This window comes from Hemitrygon akajei, chromosome 16 (genome assembly GCF_048418815.1).
Source record: "Hemitrygon akajei chromosome 16, sHemAka1.3, whole genome shotgun sequence".
In the NCBI taxonomy this organism is placed as follows: domain Eukaryota; kingdom Metazoa; phylum Chordata; class Chondrichthyes; order Myliobatiformes; family Dasyatidae; genus Hemitrygon; species Hemitrygon akajei.
The window spans coordinates 76532640-76554795 of record NC_133139.1 but is presented as its reverse complement, the minus strand read 5'-3'; the positions used below and the strand labels follow the sequence as shown (position 1 = coordinate 76554795).

Here is a 22156-nt window from a genome sequence, read left to right as displayed (position 1 = left end):
GAACTTTGAAAATCTTTGAAGTTTGCCTTGGCTACTGAGCCAATTTTGTCTACCCACAAATTAGACAGGTGTGATGAATTGGAAGTCGATTCTGGAGAATATAATCTACTGCACCCTGTCTCTGTCATGACAAACTGTACATTTAGGTATTAAATTGTAAATTTGCAAAACAACCTCTTATTTTCAGAGGCACTCCTTTTTTCCTGATTGTTGCTTTTACTGAGCCATGAGATTTCTTTGTTCTCCCATAATACATAGTCAAGGATTTTTTTTTTGAGGGGGGGGGGCAGGTTTGAAAACCATTAACTTACTGAGTTTGCTTTCAAACTCCTCTGGCAAATTTGGGAAGTCACCAGATGATGCTGATGTTCGATGGACCAATGGGGCAGCACTTTTTCTCCTTCCAGTGGGGGAGGACCTGAAAAAATTTTAAACATACAATTTATCAAAAACTATTTATAACCATCATAGAATCCCAATAGAATAAATTCATTCACACTGTATAAAACTCTATGGATCCAGAGTTCTTTGCAAAGAACTCCAATAGGCCAAAGCTTCCCAATCAATCTCACTGTATAGATTATCAAACAGACCGAATCATTCAATTTTGTGTCATTGTTCATAACACCAAACTGTGGATCACTGACCTTCTACTGGGAGTAGAAAATTCCTCAAATTCATAGCTCTCTGCGGACAGCGTCTTCTTGTCCAAGTTTTGAACAAATTCAACATATTTCTCGGCAGGTTCATGTATTCTGATGTTCTCATTCAGTTGCTGTAAGGAGAATGGCACCTGCTGGATCTGCTCCTGTTTCATCTGGAACATGTTCATAGAGACCTATTGGTGCAAACATAGGGAAGGTTAGATTCTACTAATTTAACTGTAGCCATTCAAACTCAAGTTCCTCGTTCCCAAGTCAGATTTAACAGGGATTTAAGTCTGAGGAAAGATAGTTCTACATTTTCCTGTCAAATACTCCTAGCACAGGTACAAGTATCAGATACAAAGAAGGGCTCCTGCTACAATGTTCAAAGTAAATTTATTATCAAAGTACATACATGTCACCATATACAACCCTTGTTTTTTGTGGGCATTCACAGTAAACACAAGAAACATAATGGTATCAATGAAAGACGCCCCTAAATAATGTGCAAAAGACAACTAGCTGTGCAAGCAGAAAAAAAATAACAAATGAATGAATGAATAAACAAACAAACAAGCAAGCAAGCAAAAGGAATCGACGACAGGAGATGAGGAGTCCTTCAAAGTGAGTCCGTAGGCTGTGGGAAAATGTTTTCAATGATGGGGTGAGTAAAGTTGAGTGAAGTTATCCCCTCTGGTTCAAGATGTCTCCTAAATACTACCACGTCTACATGGATTACTTCAAACCTTAGAATTGCCTGATAATGCTATGTTATTAGGAGGTGGGTTAGTATTAAAAGTGATTTACATACTTGGATGGGCTCAGATCTAAACTCACTGCTTGTTTTGCATTTAGCATCAAGTAGCCACAAGTAGCACAGTATTACAACCAGTAGACTAATTCTGTTGCTGAGCCCTTTTATGTATGTGGTATCCTTTATGTCTCCTAGGGAACATTATTGCTTGTATGGTGTGGTGGGCGGGGGGTGGGTGGGGAGAGGGGAGATGGCATAGTATGTACCATAAGACAGTCTAAGCCTTCACAGGTGGGCCAGGACACCATTCAGCGGTGAGAGAATAGATAAAAGTCAAAAGGCAAAGAGTGAAGTATAAGGTATAATAAATACCGAATAGGCCATTTGGCCCCTCTCATTGCTCCACTGTTTCTTTATATGATAGCAGACCTTTAAGTTCCATGCCAGAAAACCCATAAATGTTCACTTCTCTTAAAACCCCTGCCTTGATTTTACTGGTGACGGAGCCTCAAAAACTCACTTGGGTGAAGAATTCCAAAGACTCACCACACTCAGGGAGAGAAAAAAAAATCTCTTCACTTCTGTGCGAAGCATCTCTGAGCTGTTATTTGAGATTTGACATTATGTTCCAGACATACCAGCTGGGGATAACATCGACCCTGCCACTCCAAGAATTTTAAGCATTTCCGTAAGATTTTTTTCTGACTCTTTTAAATTGAATATATTAATGCTAAATTTGCCTAATCTCGCTTCATGCAACAAGCCCATCATCATTGGAGGTAATAAGAAACCCCCTGTTACAGGTATATCTTTCCCAGGAAGAAGACAGAATGAAAGTGATCTAGAAAATAAAAAGATTAGAACGGCAAGCAAACATGAAAAAGTAGATGACATGCCAAGGCTGTCTGAATTCTAAATGTGAGAACAAGGACTGAATGAACTGAAGAGGAATCTTACATGAGACGAAACGCAATTAAAAAAAAAGAATTAGCTGATGAGCTCACCAATTTTAGTATGTGGTCACCATGGCAGATGAGTTTGCGAAGCTGTGTTATGATATCGACTTTCATTTTCTCCATTTCTTTATGTCTGAGGTCGGCCTCACGAACACAGTTCTTGTAATGTATTTCGGCCTCCTGAACCTGTTAGGGAAGATGCAGTTTATGCCCATCAGAGTGAAGATTGCTCAGGTGAATAGGCCTCACGGACTGTAAAAGCATAACTGATTAAAGCATTGGATTTTCTCCATGAGACTAATTTAATTTGAGCTTAGCCAGATCCAATGCATATCATTTCTCTGACAAGGGAAACGCATATAGAACAGTCTGGCTAGAGAATCTCACCAACATCTTAAAGGTGTCTCAATCCTAATCAGATAATAAAAGATGAAAATTACTATAAGGCCAGCTATTTGACATCCAAATTGGAATTTGCGTCTTTACAGAAAATAATGAGATATTTAAAAACTCTGGCAGAATGGATGTTCAGTTGTGATGTCCGAAAAAGGTCAAAATGCCTGTTTCAGTTCAAATGTCCATGGGATCTAGTACAAGCTGGATCCAAAATGGATTTGGCAATAGGAGGCATAGGAGGTAGAAGTGGAGGTGGAGGATCATTTTTGTGATTGGAATTCTGACCAGTGGTATACCATAAGGATTGGTACCAGGAGTCTCCTGTACACCATTGACTTGGATATGAATGCAGACAATAGGATTCATAGTCTGCATATGACACAGAAATATTGTGGTACTGATACTGAAGAGAATAGACTTCCTAACCCTGGGAGAAAGACAGGAACAATCCACCTTACCTACTGCCCTCACGATTTTTCACCCATCAACCTCCTACACACCGGAGAAAAAAAACCCCAACACATTGAGCCTCCCCTTATAATTCAAGCCTTCCAGCACTGGTAAGATTCTTGCAAATCTATTCTACACCACTTGCAGCTCAATGGCATCCCTCCTGAAGCTGAGTGACGAGAACTTCACCCAATACGCCACGTGTGGTCTCACGAATATAACATGTTGTCTTCCGTACTGAGCGTCTCGGCAAGCCTCCTCCACCACCTTGTCTACCTGTGTCACTACATTCAAAGCACCCTCGCGCCCCTAGTTCATCAGATGATGGGAATGCAAATGGATAAACAGCATTAGTGCAGGGTTGGTATTAAACGGTCCAGGTGATATGTTGGGCTATAGAGTCTGTTTCCTTGCTGTACAACTGACTAAATTCTCTGCTTTTAAATGTTGATTGTTTGACTAAGCATTTTGGCATTGGACCGTTGTGGTTTGAAAACAATTTTGTTCGAGGAGACTCCTGTAAAAAGCTGCAAATAATCGAGTGTTGAGGCTTCCAGAAACATTTTCCACCCTAGTTGACTCCTGCTCAGACCAGCTCCATTTGCTCACCTTATAATGTGCTTCGTCCTTTGACCGTCTGCGTTTCTCAAGTTGCTTGCTGGCACTACCTGGGTAAGTGCCGCTCATACTCAGCAAAATCTGTTCTTCCTCAGCCTTGGCGCTTTGCAGTTTTGCTTTTTCGAATTCCTCACAGCGCTGGAAGTACATGTGTTTAGATTTCCGCAGTGCTGTTAAGGCGTCATTCTGCAGATGTGAAGAAGTTTATTATCTCATCACAGGCTGCCTCATTAGAGATATTTTATTCATTCAGCTTCATACTTTTGCAGCACATAAACATTTTATTATAAATATTTATTCTGATCATTCCTGTACTTTTCAGTAGATAAGGTAAACAATCACATTTATTTATTGATCGTTTTGTCACAAGCTCAGGAGCCAAGTTACTCACAAAGGTAAAAGAGTCAAAAACATGAAAAAAATCTTCAGATGCTGGAAATCCAGAGCAACACACACAAAATGCTGTCGAAACTCAGCAAGTCAGGCAGCATCTACGGAAAGAGTAAACAGTCAACGTTTTGGCCTGAGACCTTTCTGCAGGAATAGAAAGAAAGAGGAGAAGTCAGTAAGAAGGTAGTTGGCGAGGGGAGGAAGAAGTATAAGCTGGTACTTCTTCCTATCACCCACCACCTTTCAGCTGTCACCTACCACCTTGTACTTCTTCCTGCCTTCCCCCCACCTTCTTGTTCTGACTTCTCACCTTTTTTCCAGTCCTGATGAAGGGTCTCTGTCTGAAATGTACTGTTTTCCAAAGATGCTGCCTGGCCTGCTGTGTTCCTCCAACATTTTGTGTGTTTTGGTAAATAACCAAAAGTGACTTTTTATTTACTTAGCAAGTGGTTAGGGTTTGGAATATACTTTAAGGGAAGTGGTAGATTCAGTTGGAGCATTCAGATGGCTGGATAAGTATCTGGGGGGGAAGGAGGTAGGGAGAACTGTATGAGGGAAGGAGCAGGGAGTGGGACCAATTAGATTACTCTTGCATTGTGCTGGTATGGTCTCAACTGGTCCATCAACTAACCCAACAGACTTTGACTAAGTGTTGCTTTGGATCTGCAGAATTCCTTGACTCACGGGAGAATACTCTCACTTTCAAGTCAGAATGTTATTGATATCAACTTCCACACCACAGACTTGATCCCAGAGTGTGCGGATTTTCTTTTGCTGAAATAAGTGGCGGTTGAGTGGGGGGTGGAGAGTCATTGCTCCGTTACTGCTTGTGCATGGGAGGGGGAGTAGGGGGGCTTTGGGGTTCTAACGTTTTTATTGTCACTCATTCTTTGGGGCAGTCTTCTGTTTTCATGGATGTCTGTGAAGAACAAGAATTTTGGGTTGTATATAGTTCTCTGATATTAAATGGAACTGTTGAAAATAGGTTTATTATCATGGATAGCTGTGAGGCTGGATTTTCATATTAGGCTTGCAAAAGGTGGGAAGTAGAAAAGGAACGATGACAAAAAGATTGTTGTTAATCATTTATAGGGAGAAACACTGTCGATGTTCCGAAACGTCGACGGTGCTTCTCCCTATAGATGCTGCCTGGCCTGCTGTGTTCCACCAGCATTTTGTGTGTGTTGCTTGAATTTCCAGCATCTGCAGATTTCCTCTTGTTGTTAATCATTATTTAACTAATATTTACATAAATTGGTCTTGGGAATCAAGGGGTTAACACAGAGGTAAATGTTTAAATGTGTGACATGGTAAAACTTGAGAAGAATAAGGAAACTGCACAAATAGGAAGTGAAGAGTTTTACTGATTGTGCAATGCTCAGTTCCATTCATAACTCCCCAGTAAACGAGGCAGAATATGCCTGCATGTAGCAAGACCTTGACAAAGCTGACAGATGATAAGTAACAGTCATACAATTCTCCCAAGAGGACCACACCCTTGTTGTAGGGTTTGGAGGCTTGTGTGCATCAATGACCCAGAGGGCTATGCTGACAGGAGTCAGGGCTCTATGCTTTGGCTCTTGGTTGCGTCACCCGTGCCAAACAGGTCAAAGGGCAGAGGTCTGACTAAGAGTGGTCCACCAGTCCTCCAGGTTCAGAGGTTCAGCTCAGGGCCAACAACCCTGACTGGAAAATCAAAATTTGTTACCGAAACAGCAATGATTTATCCTTCTAATCTGAGTGCGACGGTATTCCTGAGTCTCCACCCACGATTTGCGTGACCAACAGCAGTGAAAACCAAGAAGCTCCTGACATGATGAAGCAAGTCTTGAACACTACCAGAGATGGAGGACCTTCATTGCTGGCCTAAATGCTGGTGCCAGGACGGGCAGTAAGTAGTAGTGGGATTAGTAGTAGTAGTAGTAGTCATATAATGGAAGTGTCAGATTGAGTACAACTTTGCTATTAAACCACCACTTCCAGAAGTTCTATTCTGCCAAAGGAATGGATAGAGCCAGTCAGCTCCTCCAGGGATAGTGGCTAATCCAGGATCATTTGTTTACTGTTGTCTAGTTCCTCTGTGACAGAGGACAAGTTCTAGGAGACTGTGCAGCCTGTCGTCTTGCAGTCAGTTTTATATCAAAAGAAAATTTATTAATAACAAAGTTATTTACAAGAATAAACCATGCAATTCGATATAATACTGAATACAACAACCATGAATGCAAAGTATTTTTTGCACTTTCATCCTTTGTTTTTTTTATTATAAATAAAGTTTATTTTGAAATATAAATTAAAAATGGCAAAAATAGCAACACCCAGTTATTCACCCCTTGAAGGAGTTGGTTTTGTTTTGGAAAAAATAGAGAGTTTTAGGTAATATTATACTCATTTTCTCACCGGGACCCCATGGATTTCCTGTGGGTGCACGTTTCCTCCCACAGTCCACAGATGTACGGGTTAGTAGACTAATTGGTCACCTGGGTGTCAATAGGCTTGCTGGGCCGGAAGGGCCTGTATCTCTGAATAAGTTATAACTAGTGAGCCTCTGCTCATTTCACTAGTGGGGGAGGGGCAGAGAGGGTAAAATCAGAGTTAGCACTCCGTTTGGTAATAATAATTCTGAAGTATGAGCACTTGTAGATATTGAACAAGGTCACTGGCCCTTGTCCGGCTGAAAGCATATGGGTGCACTCCTCAGCCCCACCCTGGCGATGGAGCTTCACTCACCATTCTGCGCTGCTCCCTTTGCCATTGCTCCTTGAACTCTCGCCGCTGCTTCTCCACCTCGTTCTTTTTCAACATGAGCGGCTGTTTATCCAAAAGTAAAAAGAAGAACCAATTTAAAAGGAAACAGCTTCTCAAGAGATCAGTGGACAAATCAGTGTGTCCTTTACAAACCCTTTTCCCCTCTGGCTCCATCTGCCCTCACCTATCACCCGTCAGCCAGTGTCTCACTCCTCCTCGTGCCTCTGTGATATTGCCCATCTTTCCTTTTCCTTCTCAGTCCTTTGGAGGATCTCAACCTTGTTACAAGGATTACCCTTCAATCCTAATAGATCTTCGACCCAAAATGTTGACTGCTTCTTTCAATGGATGCTGCCCGACCTGCTGAGTTCATCCAGCCTTTTTGTACGCCTTGATTTGACCACAGCATCTGCAGTGCACTTTGTGTTGACAAATACCTTTGTTGGCTCAGTTCACAAGCTTGTGAATTCACATAACTGAACACCTGTGTGCACAGCTACTAGGTTTCTTCGACCCTCTATAAACAGTCAAAAAAGAGAAGAGGTAATACCCAGGAAAAATGGTCTATACTAGCCAGGCATTCCTTGTGGTCTCAATCCTATCTCTACATGTCCAACATGGGGTCCTCCGCATCTATGATGGCCAGTCTCCGGAGCTGTCACTGCCTGTGCACCCGAAATCATCCAATCTTATTCTTTTCCTTATCAGATCAATCTATAACATAAATAAATAAATTCCTCACCTTTATGTATTTGCCCTCCTGCAGCAAACACATGGTTTTAATTGTCTTCTCTCCTTGTTGGATGTCATGCTGCAAGGCCATTGTGTAGATGTATTGGAAAGGCATAAACTTCTGTTAGGAAGATACAGATCAGTTGTGAACATCATTTTATCTCTCTCTGCAAGTTCCAGAATCTTTGATACACCACAAACCCTTGAATATTAATTAAAAAAAACACACAGACACATATTTTGCAGATTGACATCGCCATAGAGGATATAACTTTGGGGTTTAATTACAGAACAATCTGATTGTAAGCCAACAGTTTAATTGAGTGACTCAAAGTAACTAGGCAACAAGCTCTACATCTTATCTCCTTCCAGTCTGTGTGTCAAACTCTGCTCAGTTTGAAACCTGAATTGGAATCTATCCAGGACTGACAGATACAGAAGGTCCCGGTAGCCTGAAAATTCTTCGAGTACTATATAATCATAGAGTCATCTGGCCCTTTGTCCACTGAATTCATGCCGATAGCCAAGTACCTATTTTATTCTGCTCAAATTCCTGTCAACACCTGCAGATCCTACCACCCACAGACACAGTAAAGGCAATATACAATGTAATTAACCTAGCAAACTACATGCCTTTGTGATTTAGGTGGATAATGGAAACTCACCTAGTCACAGGGAGAGCATGCGAACTCCACACAGACAGTGCCCAAGGTCAAGATTACTGAAACTGATGGGCGGCGGCTGTACTAGATGTGCCAGCGTGCCATTCTACCCTCACTGTTGGTTGAAGTGTGAAAAGTGACTGTTTCACTGGGAAAACCAATACCAGAGAGTCTGCAGATGCTGGAAATCTAAAGCATCCATGCCTTGATGAAAGGTTTCGGCCTGAAATGTCGACTGTTTCCACTTTTCCATAAATGCTGCTTGGCTTGCTGAGTTCCTCCAGAATTTTGTGTGTGTCACACTGGGAAAACACCCTGGCTTTTCTTAAATATTGGATATTTCCTGCCCCTGCATTCTTCTGTATATTCTTGAGAGAGGAAGCAGTGTTTTGTTTTAAACCTCCAAGCCAAGAAATGAACTCTCTGAATCTCATCTTAGTTCTGGTGATTAAATCTTTTTTAATATGAGACTGTTTTTTTCAGCCCACGATCCTCTGACCTGGAGACACAAGTGCAACCTGCAACTCCACAGTAGCTATTCTTGTACATTCAAAATCAAAACACAGTGCATGTCAAACATTGCAAATTAAAACAAAATAATCAAATTACTAGAGACCAGACAGTAAATATTTTAGCTCCATGACACTGTATTGATTTCTGAAACACTATGGGGTTCATCTTTCACTGAAATGCATATGGATCTGTTAAGTTCCGAACTGGGATATTTAATAGGGCACCAGTAGTGGGATGCTTGCAAGCATACTTGAACATAATTTAATTTCTATTAAGTTATTTTGAATGCCTTTGATTCTCAAATGTCCATGTGCTGGAAGAAGCCTTGAACTATTCTGGGCCATGCCAATGAGTGAGAAATCAGCGTCCCAGCAGAAGACTGGATTTTGGACCATGCTGAGCTAAATCAGATGAACTGTGATTTCACGCCAGTAGAAGATATCCCATTAACTCTGTTTCTTTCCCCATTGATGCTGTCCAAACAGCTGAGTAGTTCTACATCTTGCATTTTTAATTTCTTGCAGTTTATACCTACATAATAAAATTCTGCAAAGAGCATTGCGATAATATTGAAAATTTATTTATTTTTGTAGTTGCCAATAAAGCACTGCTGCCAGAAACTCTCTTCCCTTTCCAATTTCACCATGGGACGGTTTTTTTTTTGGAGTCACCTGTTTGTGAGGGGTTCATTGTAACCATCATGTTCAAAGACTTGAGTGAACCAGTTAAGGTACGGTGAATTTGAACCACAAAAGAGAAATAAACAACCTATTGAACATATTCATTGTACATTGGTGCACGGAACACTTTACCTCTTGGTTGATCAAGCTCTTGCTTGTGTCTGCCATTTTAATTATGTTCTTTGAGAATTCAATCTCTGTAAAACAAGGATATTATCAAGGGAATGCAACATTTCTCTAGGAAAAAAAATTCTGCTTATTTCTGTTCTACTGTGACTTGGAGTAAATGGGTGTGCAGCCAGGTCATAAATCTACAAAAGTATAGGTATTTTTGTGACTGAGCCATTACCATTTAAAGAACCAAGGTAGAATGCCCTTTTAAAATATGCAGTGGTTAGACCCATTATACTGCAGACTTTATGGCAGAATGCAAATTTACTGACTGGTCCATATCACTGTTTTGTTTCTTGTCTGATGATGTAATAATCTACATGACGACTATTTTGAGTTTTTTCACGAAATATAAGAATTATCTTGGGCAGAAGACAACACATGTTGTTCCTGTGTAGAATTACTGATCTCATTTTTTTACAATAGCGGGGTATGAAACTGTTCATAATTGAGGAAAGGAGAAAAACTTAATTGCTATGTTCTGTAACTTCAAAACATTAAATTAATTCAAAGGATGTGCTGGAGCCCAAAATGCATGTGTAACTTCATCTTTACTTTAAGCGAGGCATGCAGAGGTATCATGTGGTAACGTGATGACGTATGTTATTAACATATAACCTGTAATTAATTATTTAAATAAAGAATGCCTAATCAAACAATATATATGATTCCTCAAATATTATTGAATTATTAAATACACACTACTACTCGTCAACATCAGACTGCCTGTTCAGTCCACTTCCCTGTAGGCAGGAAGTGGATAGAATCACCCTTAACAGGAAAATGAATCCTACAAAAGGTAATGAATCTGCCCAGTACATCATGGGTAAAGCTCTCCCACCCACTGAGCACATCTACATGAAATGCTGTCGTAGGAAAGGTGCATCCATCATCAAAGATCCTCACCACCCAGACCATGCACTTTTCTCACTGCTGACGTCAGGTAGAAGGTACAAGGGCCTCAGGACTCATACCACTAGGTTAAACAACAGTTACCACCCCTCAACCATCAGGCTTTTGAACAAACGAGAATAACTCACACATCTATTGAGATGTTCTCACTTTAAGGACTCTTTATCCTGTTATTTCATGCTTTCGTTACTTATTGCTATTTTTTGTACTTGCATTTGCACAGTTTGTTGTCTGCTACACTCTACTTGTTCTTTCACTGATTCTGTTTATGGTTCTATTTTATATATTTGCTGAGTATGTCTGCAGGAAGAAGAATCTTAGGGTTGTATATGGTGACATACATTTTCTGATAATAAACTTTACTTTGAAATTTGAAATAAATTTTAAAAAAATTGCAGAAGCTGCAAATCTAAGTAGAAAATGCTGAAATACTCAGCTGGTAAAGCCTTTTCTGTGGGAAGAGAAACAGAGTTAATGTTTCTGGTTGAAGACCGTTCATCAAGAAGTGCAGGATCTGATGAAGGATCTTCAACTGAAACATTAACTCTCCTTCTCTTTCCCCAGGTGTGGACTGACCTGCTGAGTATTTCAGTATTTTACCAATGAGGACAATACTGAGTAACAACGATGAGTTGGTATACAGAGAGTCTTGTACATCTACAGAGTATATTTAATTATCTGTAAATATTGGTTTGACATTACATTATGTGCTGCATGTGATATATGTACTGTATTTTGCACCTTGGTAGTGATACAAAGATGGGTGGAGGAGCAGGTAGTGTTGAGGAAACAGAGAGCCTGCAGAGAGACTTGGATAGTTTAGGGGACTGGGCAAAGATGTGGAAAATGAAATACAATATTGGAAAGTATATGGTCATGCACTTTGGTGGAAGAAATAAATGGGCAGACTATTATTTAGATAGGGAGAGAATTCAAAATGCAGAGATGCAAAGGGACTTGGGAGTCCTTGTACAGGATACCCTAAAGGTTAACCTCCAGATTAAGTTGGTGGTGAAAAAGGTGAATGCAATGTTGGCACGTATTCCTAGAGGTACAGAATATAAGAACAGGGATGTGATGTTGAGCCTTTATAAGACACTAGTGAGACCACATTTGGAGTATTGTGTGCAGTTTTGGGCTCCTTATTTTAGAGGATATGCTGACATTGAAGAGGGTTCAGAGAAGATTCACAAGATTGATTCCAGGAATGAAAGGGTTACCGTATGAGGAATGTCTGGCAGCTCTTGGGCTGTATTCCCTGGAGTTCAGGAGAATGAGGGGGGATCTCATAGAAACACTCTGAATGTTAAAAGGCCTGAACAGATTAGATGTAGCAAAGTTATTTCCCATGGTAGGGGAGTCTAGGGCAAGAGCACTCAACTTCAAGATTGAAGGACGTCAATTTAGAACAGAGATGCAGAGAACTTACTTTAGTCAGAGGGTGGTAAATCTGTGGAATTTGTTGCAAGCAGCTGTTGAGACAAAGTCATAGGGTGCATTTCAAGCAGAGATAGATAGGTTCTTGATTAGACAGGGCATCAAAGGATATGGGGAGAAGTCAGGAGAGTGGAGATGACTGGAAGAATTGGATCAACCCAGGATTGAATGGTGGAGCAGACTCAATGGGCCGAATGGCCTACTTCTGTTCCTATATCTTATGGTCCCAGAGGAACATTGTTTTATTTAGCTGTATACACATGTACAGTTGAATGACAATAAACTGCTATTCACCATTAGCATGATTATCTGTTCCAGTCACATTCTGCCCAGTTTTTCTCTTTGTGGGCATATATATTGATAATCAGGAGTTAAAGGAATTTCCACAGTTGGGCTGAAATACAAGGAATATAAAATTTTATTGGGGGTTGGGAGGGGGGAATGAAAATAAATGATGGCAACATGTCTCAGTAACAGCAGGATTGTCTAGCTATTAAGTCCCAAATTCCCACACTACATCATTTGTGCCAGCTCATCATCTCCGTCATTTCAATATTCCGAGGGACCAGAGTTTACGCTTTATTAGAGAACCTGCATGCACTCAGTAGTCAGGAAACCACTTCACGTGAAACAGGGAACAAATGCTCTTGCTAAATTGCCAAGCCTGCCTTGCAGCAACTTAATGATTATTTAAGTGTAGGCGCAATTATGTTGGCCCAATGCCAGTCCACATAATAAATATTGACCAGCTTATTCTACGAACAACAGCTCTCCGTCCTGGGTAACGATGAATACTAAAAGCTGGTCTGCCATTGGGACGACCAATGGCAGAAATAAGGAAAGGATGGCAGCCTCATTTCATCTTTCCACCATACTGCTGAATCTTCTCCATATTCAACCTGATCCTCATTACCAGCTCTGGAGCTCCTAGGACTTTAGAAGTTCCACAGATCAGTTGTGCTAGCCTGGCAGCCATTATTTTAGTAAATGTGGCATGTGGTACACATTGGTAGTGTGGGAGGTTCCTGGGCTTTGTATTGGGGAATAATCTGCTGGCTTTATAAAACTTGGCAACTTGACAGTATTGTAGTGTGGTTTCTAATAGGCTGAAGGCTCCTCTGTCCTGTTAGCACAGTGGAGAAATCAGGATTTTGTAAGAACTAGTGAAGTCAAGAATAGTGCTTTCCTACAAAATCGGGTGAATATGAGGTTTGAGACACTGGTGGATTCTTGATTCTGTCAGCAGGAGGGAAGGAAAAATCCCATCCTGTACAGGTAAGTGACATTCGCAAAACTACATTTTTTAAACCAGATTTATTTTTTACTTTTAATATATTCCTAGATCTTCAATGCAGGGAACATATCTCTAGACCAATGATCTCTTTATGCCAGTAATTAAATCAGCAGCTCAACATTACGTTGGTCTTTTTTGAATGAAAGGTGTTGGTAGCATCACTGAAATAAAAACCATTCCATATCTGGATTTGTGGTTTCCATTGTGGCAATAATTACGAGATTGAGAAGTTTGGTTCACCTGAACTCCAAATTCCAAAGAACATTTCAAACATTTTGCAAGGGACTTTGCATTGATGCATACAGATCTCATTAAAGGTATTTTCTAGCAGTAATAATATATGGTCCCATGTTATATTGTGCCACAAAGAGGAAGAGCAACACCTTATATACCATCTGGGTAGCCTCCAACCTGATGGCATGAATATTGATTTCTCCATCTAGTAAAAAAACTCCCCCCCTCCTTCCCTCTCCTATTCCCTATTCTGGACCCTTATTTTTTTCTCATCTCCGCATGGGTTCCCTCCTCCATCCCTTTCTCCTATCGTCCACTCTCCTCTCCAGCCCTTTACCTTTCCCACCCACTGGGCTTCATCTATCAATTTTTAGCTAATCCTTGTTCCTCTACCCCCACCTTTTTATTCTGGCATCTACCTCTTCCTTTGTTGTCCTGAAGAAGGGTTCTCGGCCTGAAATGTGGACTGTTTATTCTTTTCCATAGATGTTGCCTGGCCTGCAGAGTTCCTCCAGCATTCTGTGTGTGTTGCTTATATTTAGATTGCCCTTTACAAAGATAGCTATTTATTGAACACCATCTTCAACAAAGTCTGAGGTCTCTCAGCTTAAAGGGAACTCTTTCTGATGAGCATGAAACCACCAACACCCCCTTCACTCGCTGTTCCAATACTTCAGAGAACTTGGTCAGCATGTTATTAGAGTGAGAAGTCTAAGTGCACATTTCTTTTTAATATATTTCAACTGCTCCCCTACCATCAATTTAAAGGAATTCCTGTTTTCCCTTTTCTAGTTTCCAGTTCTGACAAATGTCATTAAATTTATAAATTGATTATTTCTCTCACAACTAATGCTGTCTGATCCATTGGGTATTTCCCACATTTTCTAGTGTTAGTTTGGAGTTCCACGTGTGCAACTTTCTACTTCTTGCATTTTTAACTTTGTATCTATGGAGAGAAGGAATTGACTATTACAATCCCTACTTTGTACTCTCACTATCTGGTCATCCTGAGGTAAATGGACAGTTATTTCTTGAGGTAAATGGACAGTTATTTCTAATAGGAGCTTCCACTGGCCCTCTCCCCACCCTCGAGTCATCTCCATTGTAAATTCTCCAATCGAAGGTAAATAAGCCCAATTTCACATCAGAGACACCTGCATTCTCCCTAACCCATAGTCACTTCCTGATTTTCATCCTTATGATGACAAATGCGACTTTGTCAACGCCTGAATCATCATTACAATCAGCTAACCTCAGTGACAGTGAAAGGATTGGGACTGTGCGTTCATTAGACATGAGTCATTAGGACTCATTAGGCGTGGACATGAGCATCAGCACCACCACCCCCTCCCCCACACAGCTCTGCTGAATTCATTGGGAAAGACCTCATAGGAGTAACAGGCTTTGTGAACTAGAGGACAAAATATCGAGTACCATTTCCCCTTAATATTATGATATTCATGGCTCTTCAATGCAACAACAATGCGTTTATATGGTAGAATAAGCGACGTATTTTTCAACCGTTTCATCAAACTGAATTTGACATTGAGCTACAAAGGGAGAAATTAGAGCAGCTGATTAATACCTTGATCAACAAAATGGGTTTTAAGGAGAATCTCACAGAAAGGTGGAGTCACAAACTTAGACCTTTAGCAACTGGAGGTACGAACATTATTAGTGCAGCAACAGCAGTTAAAATTGACCAAGAGATTAAAACTACAGGATGTTATTGAAGAGACACAAAACACTTTGAATGGCACATTTTTGCTGCCTACAAATGCAACACTCAAGTGTCAGAGCAACTCACACCAACTCACATCTTTGTATAATGCATGCATAGCAATAAAAAAACAACAGTTTGCTAACGTACTAGTAGAGAGGGGGACGCTACTTTGCATCAAGCTTAACTACATAGTTCTCCAAATGATACAGTGCATTTAGGACCTTGTAACTGGTGGCATTAAAACATTCCTCAATCTCCCACATAGGTAGTCATCTTCTGGATCAGGGGTTCCCAACCTTTTTTACATCTTGGACCAATACCATTAAGCAGGGGGTCTGTGGACCCAGGTTGGGAACTCCTGTCCTAGACCTTCGTAATCAGTTCCATGCTTAAAGCAATGAATATGCTGTCTATGTTTCTGCGTATGCACTGGCCACAAAGAGCCCTAAGTACTCACAACAATCATATTATTTTTTGAGTGTTTTTATCATTGTAGTTTCTCAGAACAAAGCTGTAGACCGTCACACTGCACCTGAACAAACATTGGCCAAGGAGGATGAAGAATAGACAGCATTCCTGTGTGGGACACTGGAAGGCTTAGGCACTGACACCATTGGACTAAAGAGACTAGTTTAGAGAAGAATAATCACCTGGATTCAAGAGGAGGCTAGATTGAGGATACACAATATTTTGGTGTTGGCAGATGATAGGAAAGCGTAGATAAACAGATTGATGGGATGCATAACCAAATGTTTGGCACACTCTGTGGCTTACCTGATAAACAGGCTTCAAGAGATGACAAGGAGTATTGTGTAATTAATAATCAACTTTATCAGTAGTTCCCATGAAGCCAATTACACGTCATTTGCACATCAAAGTAGAATACTTAGAATACGCTGTGCCAACCAGCACAGTCACTTCACGGTGCAGCAGCTGAAGGAGCAGGATTCTCTTTCCACGGCGAAAGTCTCACGTGCCGCAGCAGACTCTGAGGGTACTATTAGTTGGAAGCAGTCCACTTCATATGAGGATCAAGAATGTCACACAGAACAGGTTGCTCTCAACCAGAAGTATATTGCTGTTCTCCACCGAGTCCTGACAATGGGGAGAACATTATAATACTCTGCAGTTTGTTGCTATGTAGGATTTGGTCAATGGATGTGGGTCTGTATGTTTTGAGGCATTTATGCAAAATATCTTAGCAGATCTGCAGTCGTTCCTGGGAAAGTATTATTGGCATTGTAGAGTGAAGTTGCTGTCCTTCAAGATATCAGCATTTCTTTTCCGAGAGCTTACTCTCAGGCAGCACTGGCCATCTCCCCTCTACCTTTCAGTCTAGATCAGTGGTTCCAAACCTGGCCTTCAAGGACCCCTTACTTAATGGCATTGGTCCGTGGCATAAAAAAGGCTGGGAGACCCTGGTCTACATGAAAGGTCTTGATCTGAAATATTGATTGTCCATTTTCCTTTACCGACGCTACCTGACCCACTGAGATCCTTCAGTAACTTGTATTTTGTTGTCAGCTATCCTCCCATCAAATGACAGGGAGCAGCTTTCCTCACCGGTAGCAGAGATAGAGGCAGTATTACAAAGCAGGCAGACACACAGAAGGTTTAGGCAAAGTTGCATATTTGATAATTTGTTTATCCTTTTAAATTGTTTTTTTTTCTGAATCATTCAAGTATCAAGAAACTAACTGGAGTTATCCTTCATAGTTTTAGTACCATATTCCTTTCTAGCATTTAGAAGAAGCTTGTGTTGAATGGCCTTCACATGGGCCCATCCCACCGTTGCGAATTTGATTTTAAGTCGGATGCTACTATTCACGGTGTAGTATCAGTACATCAAGCCAGTGTCAGTGCTGCCTGCAGGCAATCCAAGCTTCATCTGCAGCCTCTTCATTTCTAAGATCAGCAGAAATTGTGCACGTCATCTCAAATCATACATGAGAAGGTGGAACTGGAACTATTCTTAGTTTCTAAACATGAGAAATTCTGCAGATGCTGGAAATCCAGAGCATCGCACACAAAATGCTGGAAGAACTCAGCAGGTCAGGCAGCATCAATGGAAATGAACAAGCAGTCAACGTTTCAGGCTGAGACCCTTTCTCAGGACTGGAAAGGAAGCGGGAAGGAGATGGAATAAAAAGATTTGGGGGAAGGAAGGAGAATAGCTAGAAGGTGATAGGTGAAGCCAGGTGGGTAGGAAAGGTGAAGGTTGGAGAGGAAGGAATTTGAAAGGAGAGTGGACATAGGAGAAAGGGTAGGAGGAGCGGACCCAGGGGGAGATAATAGGCAGGTGAGAAGAGGTAAGAGACCAGAGTGGGAAATAGAAGAGGAGTGGAGGGAGAGGATTTTTTTTTTAAACTGTAAGGAGAAATCAATACTCATGCTATCGGGCTGGAGGCTACCCAGATGGCTCCTCTACCCTGAGGGTGCCTTCCTCGTGGCACAAGAGGAAGCCATAAACCGACATGTCAGAACCAGAATAGGAATTGGAATTAAAATGTTTGGCCACCAGGAAGTTCTGCATTGGGAGGATGGAGCAGTTCCCCAATTTACGACGGATCTCAGCAATGTAGAGGAGGACTTATCAAGAGCACCAGACACCAGCAGTTGTTCAGGTGAAGTGTTGCTTCACCTGGAAGGATTGCTTGTGGCCCTGAATGAAGGTGAGGGAGGCAGTGAAAAGGCAGGTGTTACACTTCTGCTACTTGCAGGGTTAAGTGCTGGGATTCTTAGTTCATTTCCTCCTTGCCCATGACTGGCTTCAAAATTTTGTCTGATCAGCATTTGTCAGGTCATTAGCACCAAGTTGACTATTCTAAAACAGCCTGTTGCTCACATTTTTAAAAGTGCTGATGTTACAGCAGTCTAATATTGCCAGAACCAGTTCTGTTCCAGACTCTGATTAGGGTCTATCAACATGGAAATTTGGTGATTATTGAACGGCACAAAGTTCTCAGCTCGTAGTCCATGAATTAAATTCAGCTGTTCCAGACCGGTTCCAAATGCAAAGGTAACTAGATCGTGTACAGCTGAGAATTAGCTATTATGTAGACATTTTAAAATAAATGTCATGAAGAAGGTGTTTAATAATTACATTGCTGATACCGAATTTCCCGAATTCTAGGGCAGAGCTCCATCAGTCCAAATCAGTGAATCCAAGAATGATATCTGTAAGGATCTGTATCAATTCACATTATTCCAACAACTGAATCATCATTACTAAGGGGATCACCATAAGCACAGGTGCAATTGAGGCATCAAGATCGCTCACTTTGAGACACTGGTACAGCCTTGCTTCTGGAGTCAGGCTACTTATACAAGAAAAGAATGTTGTTCAAAGTAAATTTATTATCAAAGTATTTGTATGCCACCACATACAACCCTGAAATTAATTTTCTTGAGGACATACTCAATAAATCCAGTATAGAATAATAAACATAATAGAATCACTGAAAGACTCCGACTTGGGTGTGCAAAAGACAACAAATTCTGCAAATACAAAATACAAAAAGAAGTAGTAATAATAAATAAGAAATAATTACCAGACAAGAGATAAAGAGTCCCTGAAAGTGAGTCCATAGGTTGTGGGAACCTTTTAATGACAGGACAAGTGAAGTCGAGTGAAATTATCCCCTTTCGTTCAAGTGTCTGATGGATGAGGGGTGATAAATATTCCTGAACCTAGTCCTAAGGGTCCTGTACCTTCTTCCTGATGGCAGTAGCAAGAAGAGAGCATATCCTGGATGATGGGAGTCCATGATGATAGATGCTGCTTTCTTGTGATAGCACTCCATGGAGATGTGTTCAATGATAAGGGGGCTTTACCCATGATGGACTGGGCTGTATCCACTACATTTTGAAGGATTTTCCATACCAAGCCATGATGCAACCAGTCATCACACTCTCCACCACACATCAATAGAAGATTGCAAAAATTTTCGGTGATTTGCCAAATCTTCACAAACTTCTGTTTCCACCTCCTGAGGACAATAATCAGCTCCTTGTTCTTGCAGACATTGAGTGAGAGGTTGTTGCTGTGACACCATTCAGCCAGATTTTCAATCTTCCTCATAAATGCTATTTTCCAAGATGGCGGCGCGACGCAGCTTGCAGCGGCCACTCTGGAGCTGATTATCTGTTATTTGTGAAGCGGGGTGCCGTGCGCAATCATAATCGATTGAAAACGGATGTGGGAGCACGGAGGAACATCTGGAAATCTCCAGGAAGACCTTCTTCGTTGCTGCTGTGAGGTCCGGGACTCTGCTGGGAAGAACAGGTCCCCAGACCTCGGGGTCGCGTTGCCAATGGCTGTTGGTGGGGCCGTCTTAATACGCTCGGCAGAGGATGGTGCTCGGAGAAACTGTGCCGGGGGGGATGGTCGTCGGCTCGGAGGTTCAACTGACTCGGAGTCCGCTGCGGTCAGGTCGCTTTCGGTGTGTGCTGCGTCTGTGAAGCTGGGTTTGACGGAGCTTTCGTTGTGTGCTGCATCTGTGAGGCTGAGTTGGGCAGCGCCGAGGAAGTCCATAGCGGGGGTATTCCCTTCTGCCGTCAGTGTGGGATGGCGAGTCTGTCGGGACCCTGGGGACTTCTGGAAACTGTGTAGTGATTTGTTTTGAACTTAGTCCTTTAACATCTTTGGACTATTTTTTACTGTGCCCATGGTCTGTTTTTTTTAATCAATTATGCTATTGTTTGCACTGTTGTAACTATGTGGTTTTGTGCAGGTCTTGTAGCTTTAGTTTTTGGTCTTGTTTGTCTGATGGATTTGGAGCTCCTTTCCGGGGAACGTGCTAAGATGGTAGCGCGATATTAATACGCAGCGGCCTCTCCGGACTCTGGATTGGGGATTGCCAAACGTTATGTGGATTTTCTAGTGTAGTCTGTTTTGTCATATGCTTTTGTGATATCATTCTGGAGGAATGTTGTCTCATTCTTTAACTGCATTGCATTTGTGGTTTCTAAATGACAATAAACTGAATCTGAATCTGAATCTGCTATGCTGATTCATCACCATCTTTGATTCAGCCAACGACAGTGGTGTTGTCAGCAAACTTAAACAAGGCGTTCAGATGCGCTTCGCCTCACAGTCAGAAGTGTAGAGCAGGGGGCTAAGCACACAGCCTTGTGGCTCTCCACTAGGCCTTGGTCTCCATTTTATTTTTCCAGTTTCTTCTGCTTGTTCACATCTGCTCTGGGGCATTGTCTTTGTTTCATAACTATAGCTTTCCCTCTGCCTTAATCGCTTGGGTTATTTATCACATCTTCTCTATTTCCTTCCGTTCAGATTTCACTGTCACTTCCCACCCAAAACAAAGGTTGGGATCGCCCCATCAACTTCCAAATAAAACACGAGGCACCCCATTGGTCAGGGTCGACCGCAGCTGTTGCATCCTAGCTGTCTACAAGGTCGATACACAAACCAAGGCAAAATGATATGGGGAGCAAGCTGTTGCCTATGCATTAGGCTCCCCCTCAGCATGTAGCTGATTAATCCAAAGGAACAGCAGAGACCAATGCAGTCTGACACCAGCAGCATTGCAGGAGTTGCTAGTCAATGCTGAACTCAACACAGGACTGCCTTAGGCACTCCTAAAACAAGTCCTCTGTAACTTTCATCACCTCTAATGTGTTACTACTAGATATCCACCTCCTCTCCCAGCATCCCAAGAGACTACATCTCCCCTCCTATCCCCCTCATCTCCCAGCATTCCAAAGTGACCACCTCTCCCCAACTCCAATCCCCTTTGTCTCCCAGCATCCCAAAGAAACTGCCTCTCCCCAATTTCAATCCCACTCATCTCCCAGCAGCCCAAAGATTGCCTCTCCCCAACTCCTATCCTTCTCCTCATCTCCCAGTACCCCAAACAGACTGCTACTCCCCAACTCCAATCTTATCACTTTATCAACAACTGTTCCTCACAGCAGCTGTAGGTAGGAATGCGACAATTTGTCTTTCAGGTCTCCTCGTTACTCAGTTCTCCAAACATTCCTGTATGAAAAAAATTCCTCCTTTTTTTCCAATTAACAGCACTTAATGTTCACAATATGTTCTTCCCTGCATTGGGGAAACTAACACAGATTGAATGATTCCAGGCTTCCAACTTATCACTTCAAGTCTCCATCCCACTGCCACAACTGGACACTTAAAAAGTTTTTGTGCCAGCTACAAAAAGTAGTGTACAAGGGCCAGCCCATCACAGATAAAGCCCTCCTCAACACTGAAGTGCTGTCACAGGAAAGCAGCGTCCATTATCAAGGACTCTCACCACCCAGGCGATGCTCTCTTCTTGTTGCTGCCATCAGGAAGGAGGTACAAGAACCGCAGGACTCACGACACCGGGTTCAGTAAGGGTTATGACACCTCAGCCAACAGGCTCTTAAACCAGTGGGGATAACTACATCACTGAATAGTTCCCACAAACTACAAACTCACTTTCAAGGACTCTGCATGTCATGTTCTCAATATTTATTGCTTATTTTTTTTTGCACAATTTGCTGTTATTTGCACATTGGTTGTTTGTCCATCCTGTTGGATGTGGTCTTTCATTGATTTGATTGTACTTCTTGGTTTTACTGAGGATGCCTGCTGGAAAGCAAATCTCAGGGTTGTATATGGTGACATATGTATACCTTGATAATAAATTATCTTTGAACCTAGACCTCTCCACATTCTTACAGTTTTAATGCAGGAACAGCCTCTCCTCAAGTGTAGCCACATTTTAGCCCTCAGGGCTCAAACTGAACAATTTTAGATAACCAGCCTTTCCAATTAGTTGTCAGAAATGGCTGTTTCTGATGCAAGGTTATCTATCTCCAATAACAAACAAGAGAAA

At 41.7% G+C, this 22156-nt stretch overlaps 1 protein-coding gene across 7 annotated transcripts in view; it reads right to left on the bottom strand.

The window, feature by feature from the left end:
* The window catches only part of LOC140740200 (GEM-interacting protein-like), a 117778-nt gene that overhangs the window by 22905 nt on the left and 72717 nt on the right, over nt 1-22156 (bottom strand). For all 7 annotated transcript variants that reach the window (XM_073069238.1, XM_073069233.1, XM_073069236.1 and 4 more), the window contains 7 exons: nt 9676-9740; nt 7699-7809; nt 6939-7019; nt 3810-4004; nt 2403-2540; nt 648-838; nt 312-418 (listed from right to left, as the gene is read on the bottom strand). In XM_073069238.1, coding sequence (XP_072925339.1) covers nt 312-418; nt 648-838; nt 2403-2540; nt 3810-4004; nt 6939-7019; nt 7699-7809; nt 9676-9740 — 888 coding nt within the window. The remainder of the gene's footprint in view (nt 1-311; nt 419-647; nt 839-2402; nt 2541-3809; nt 4005-6938; nt 7020-7698; nt 7810-9675; nt 9741-22156) is intronic.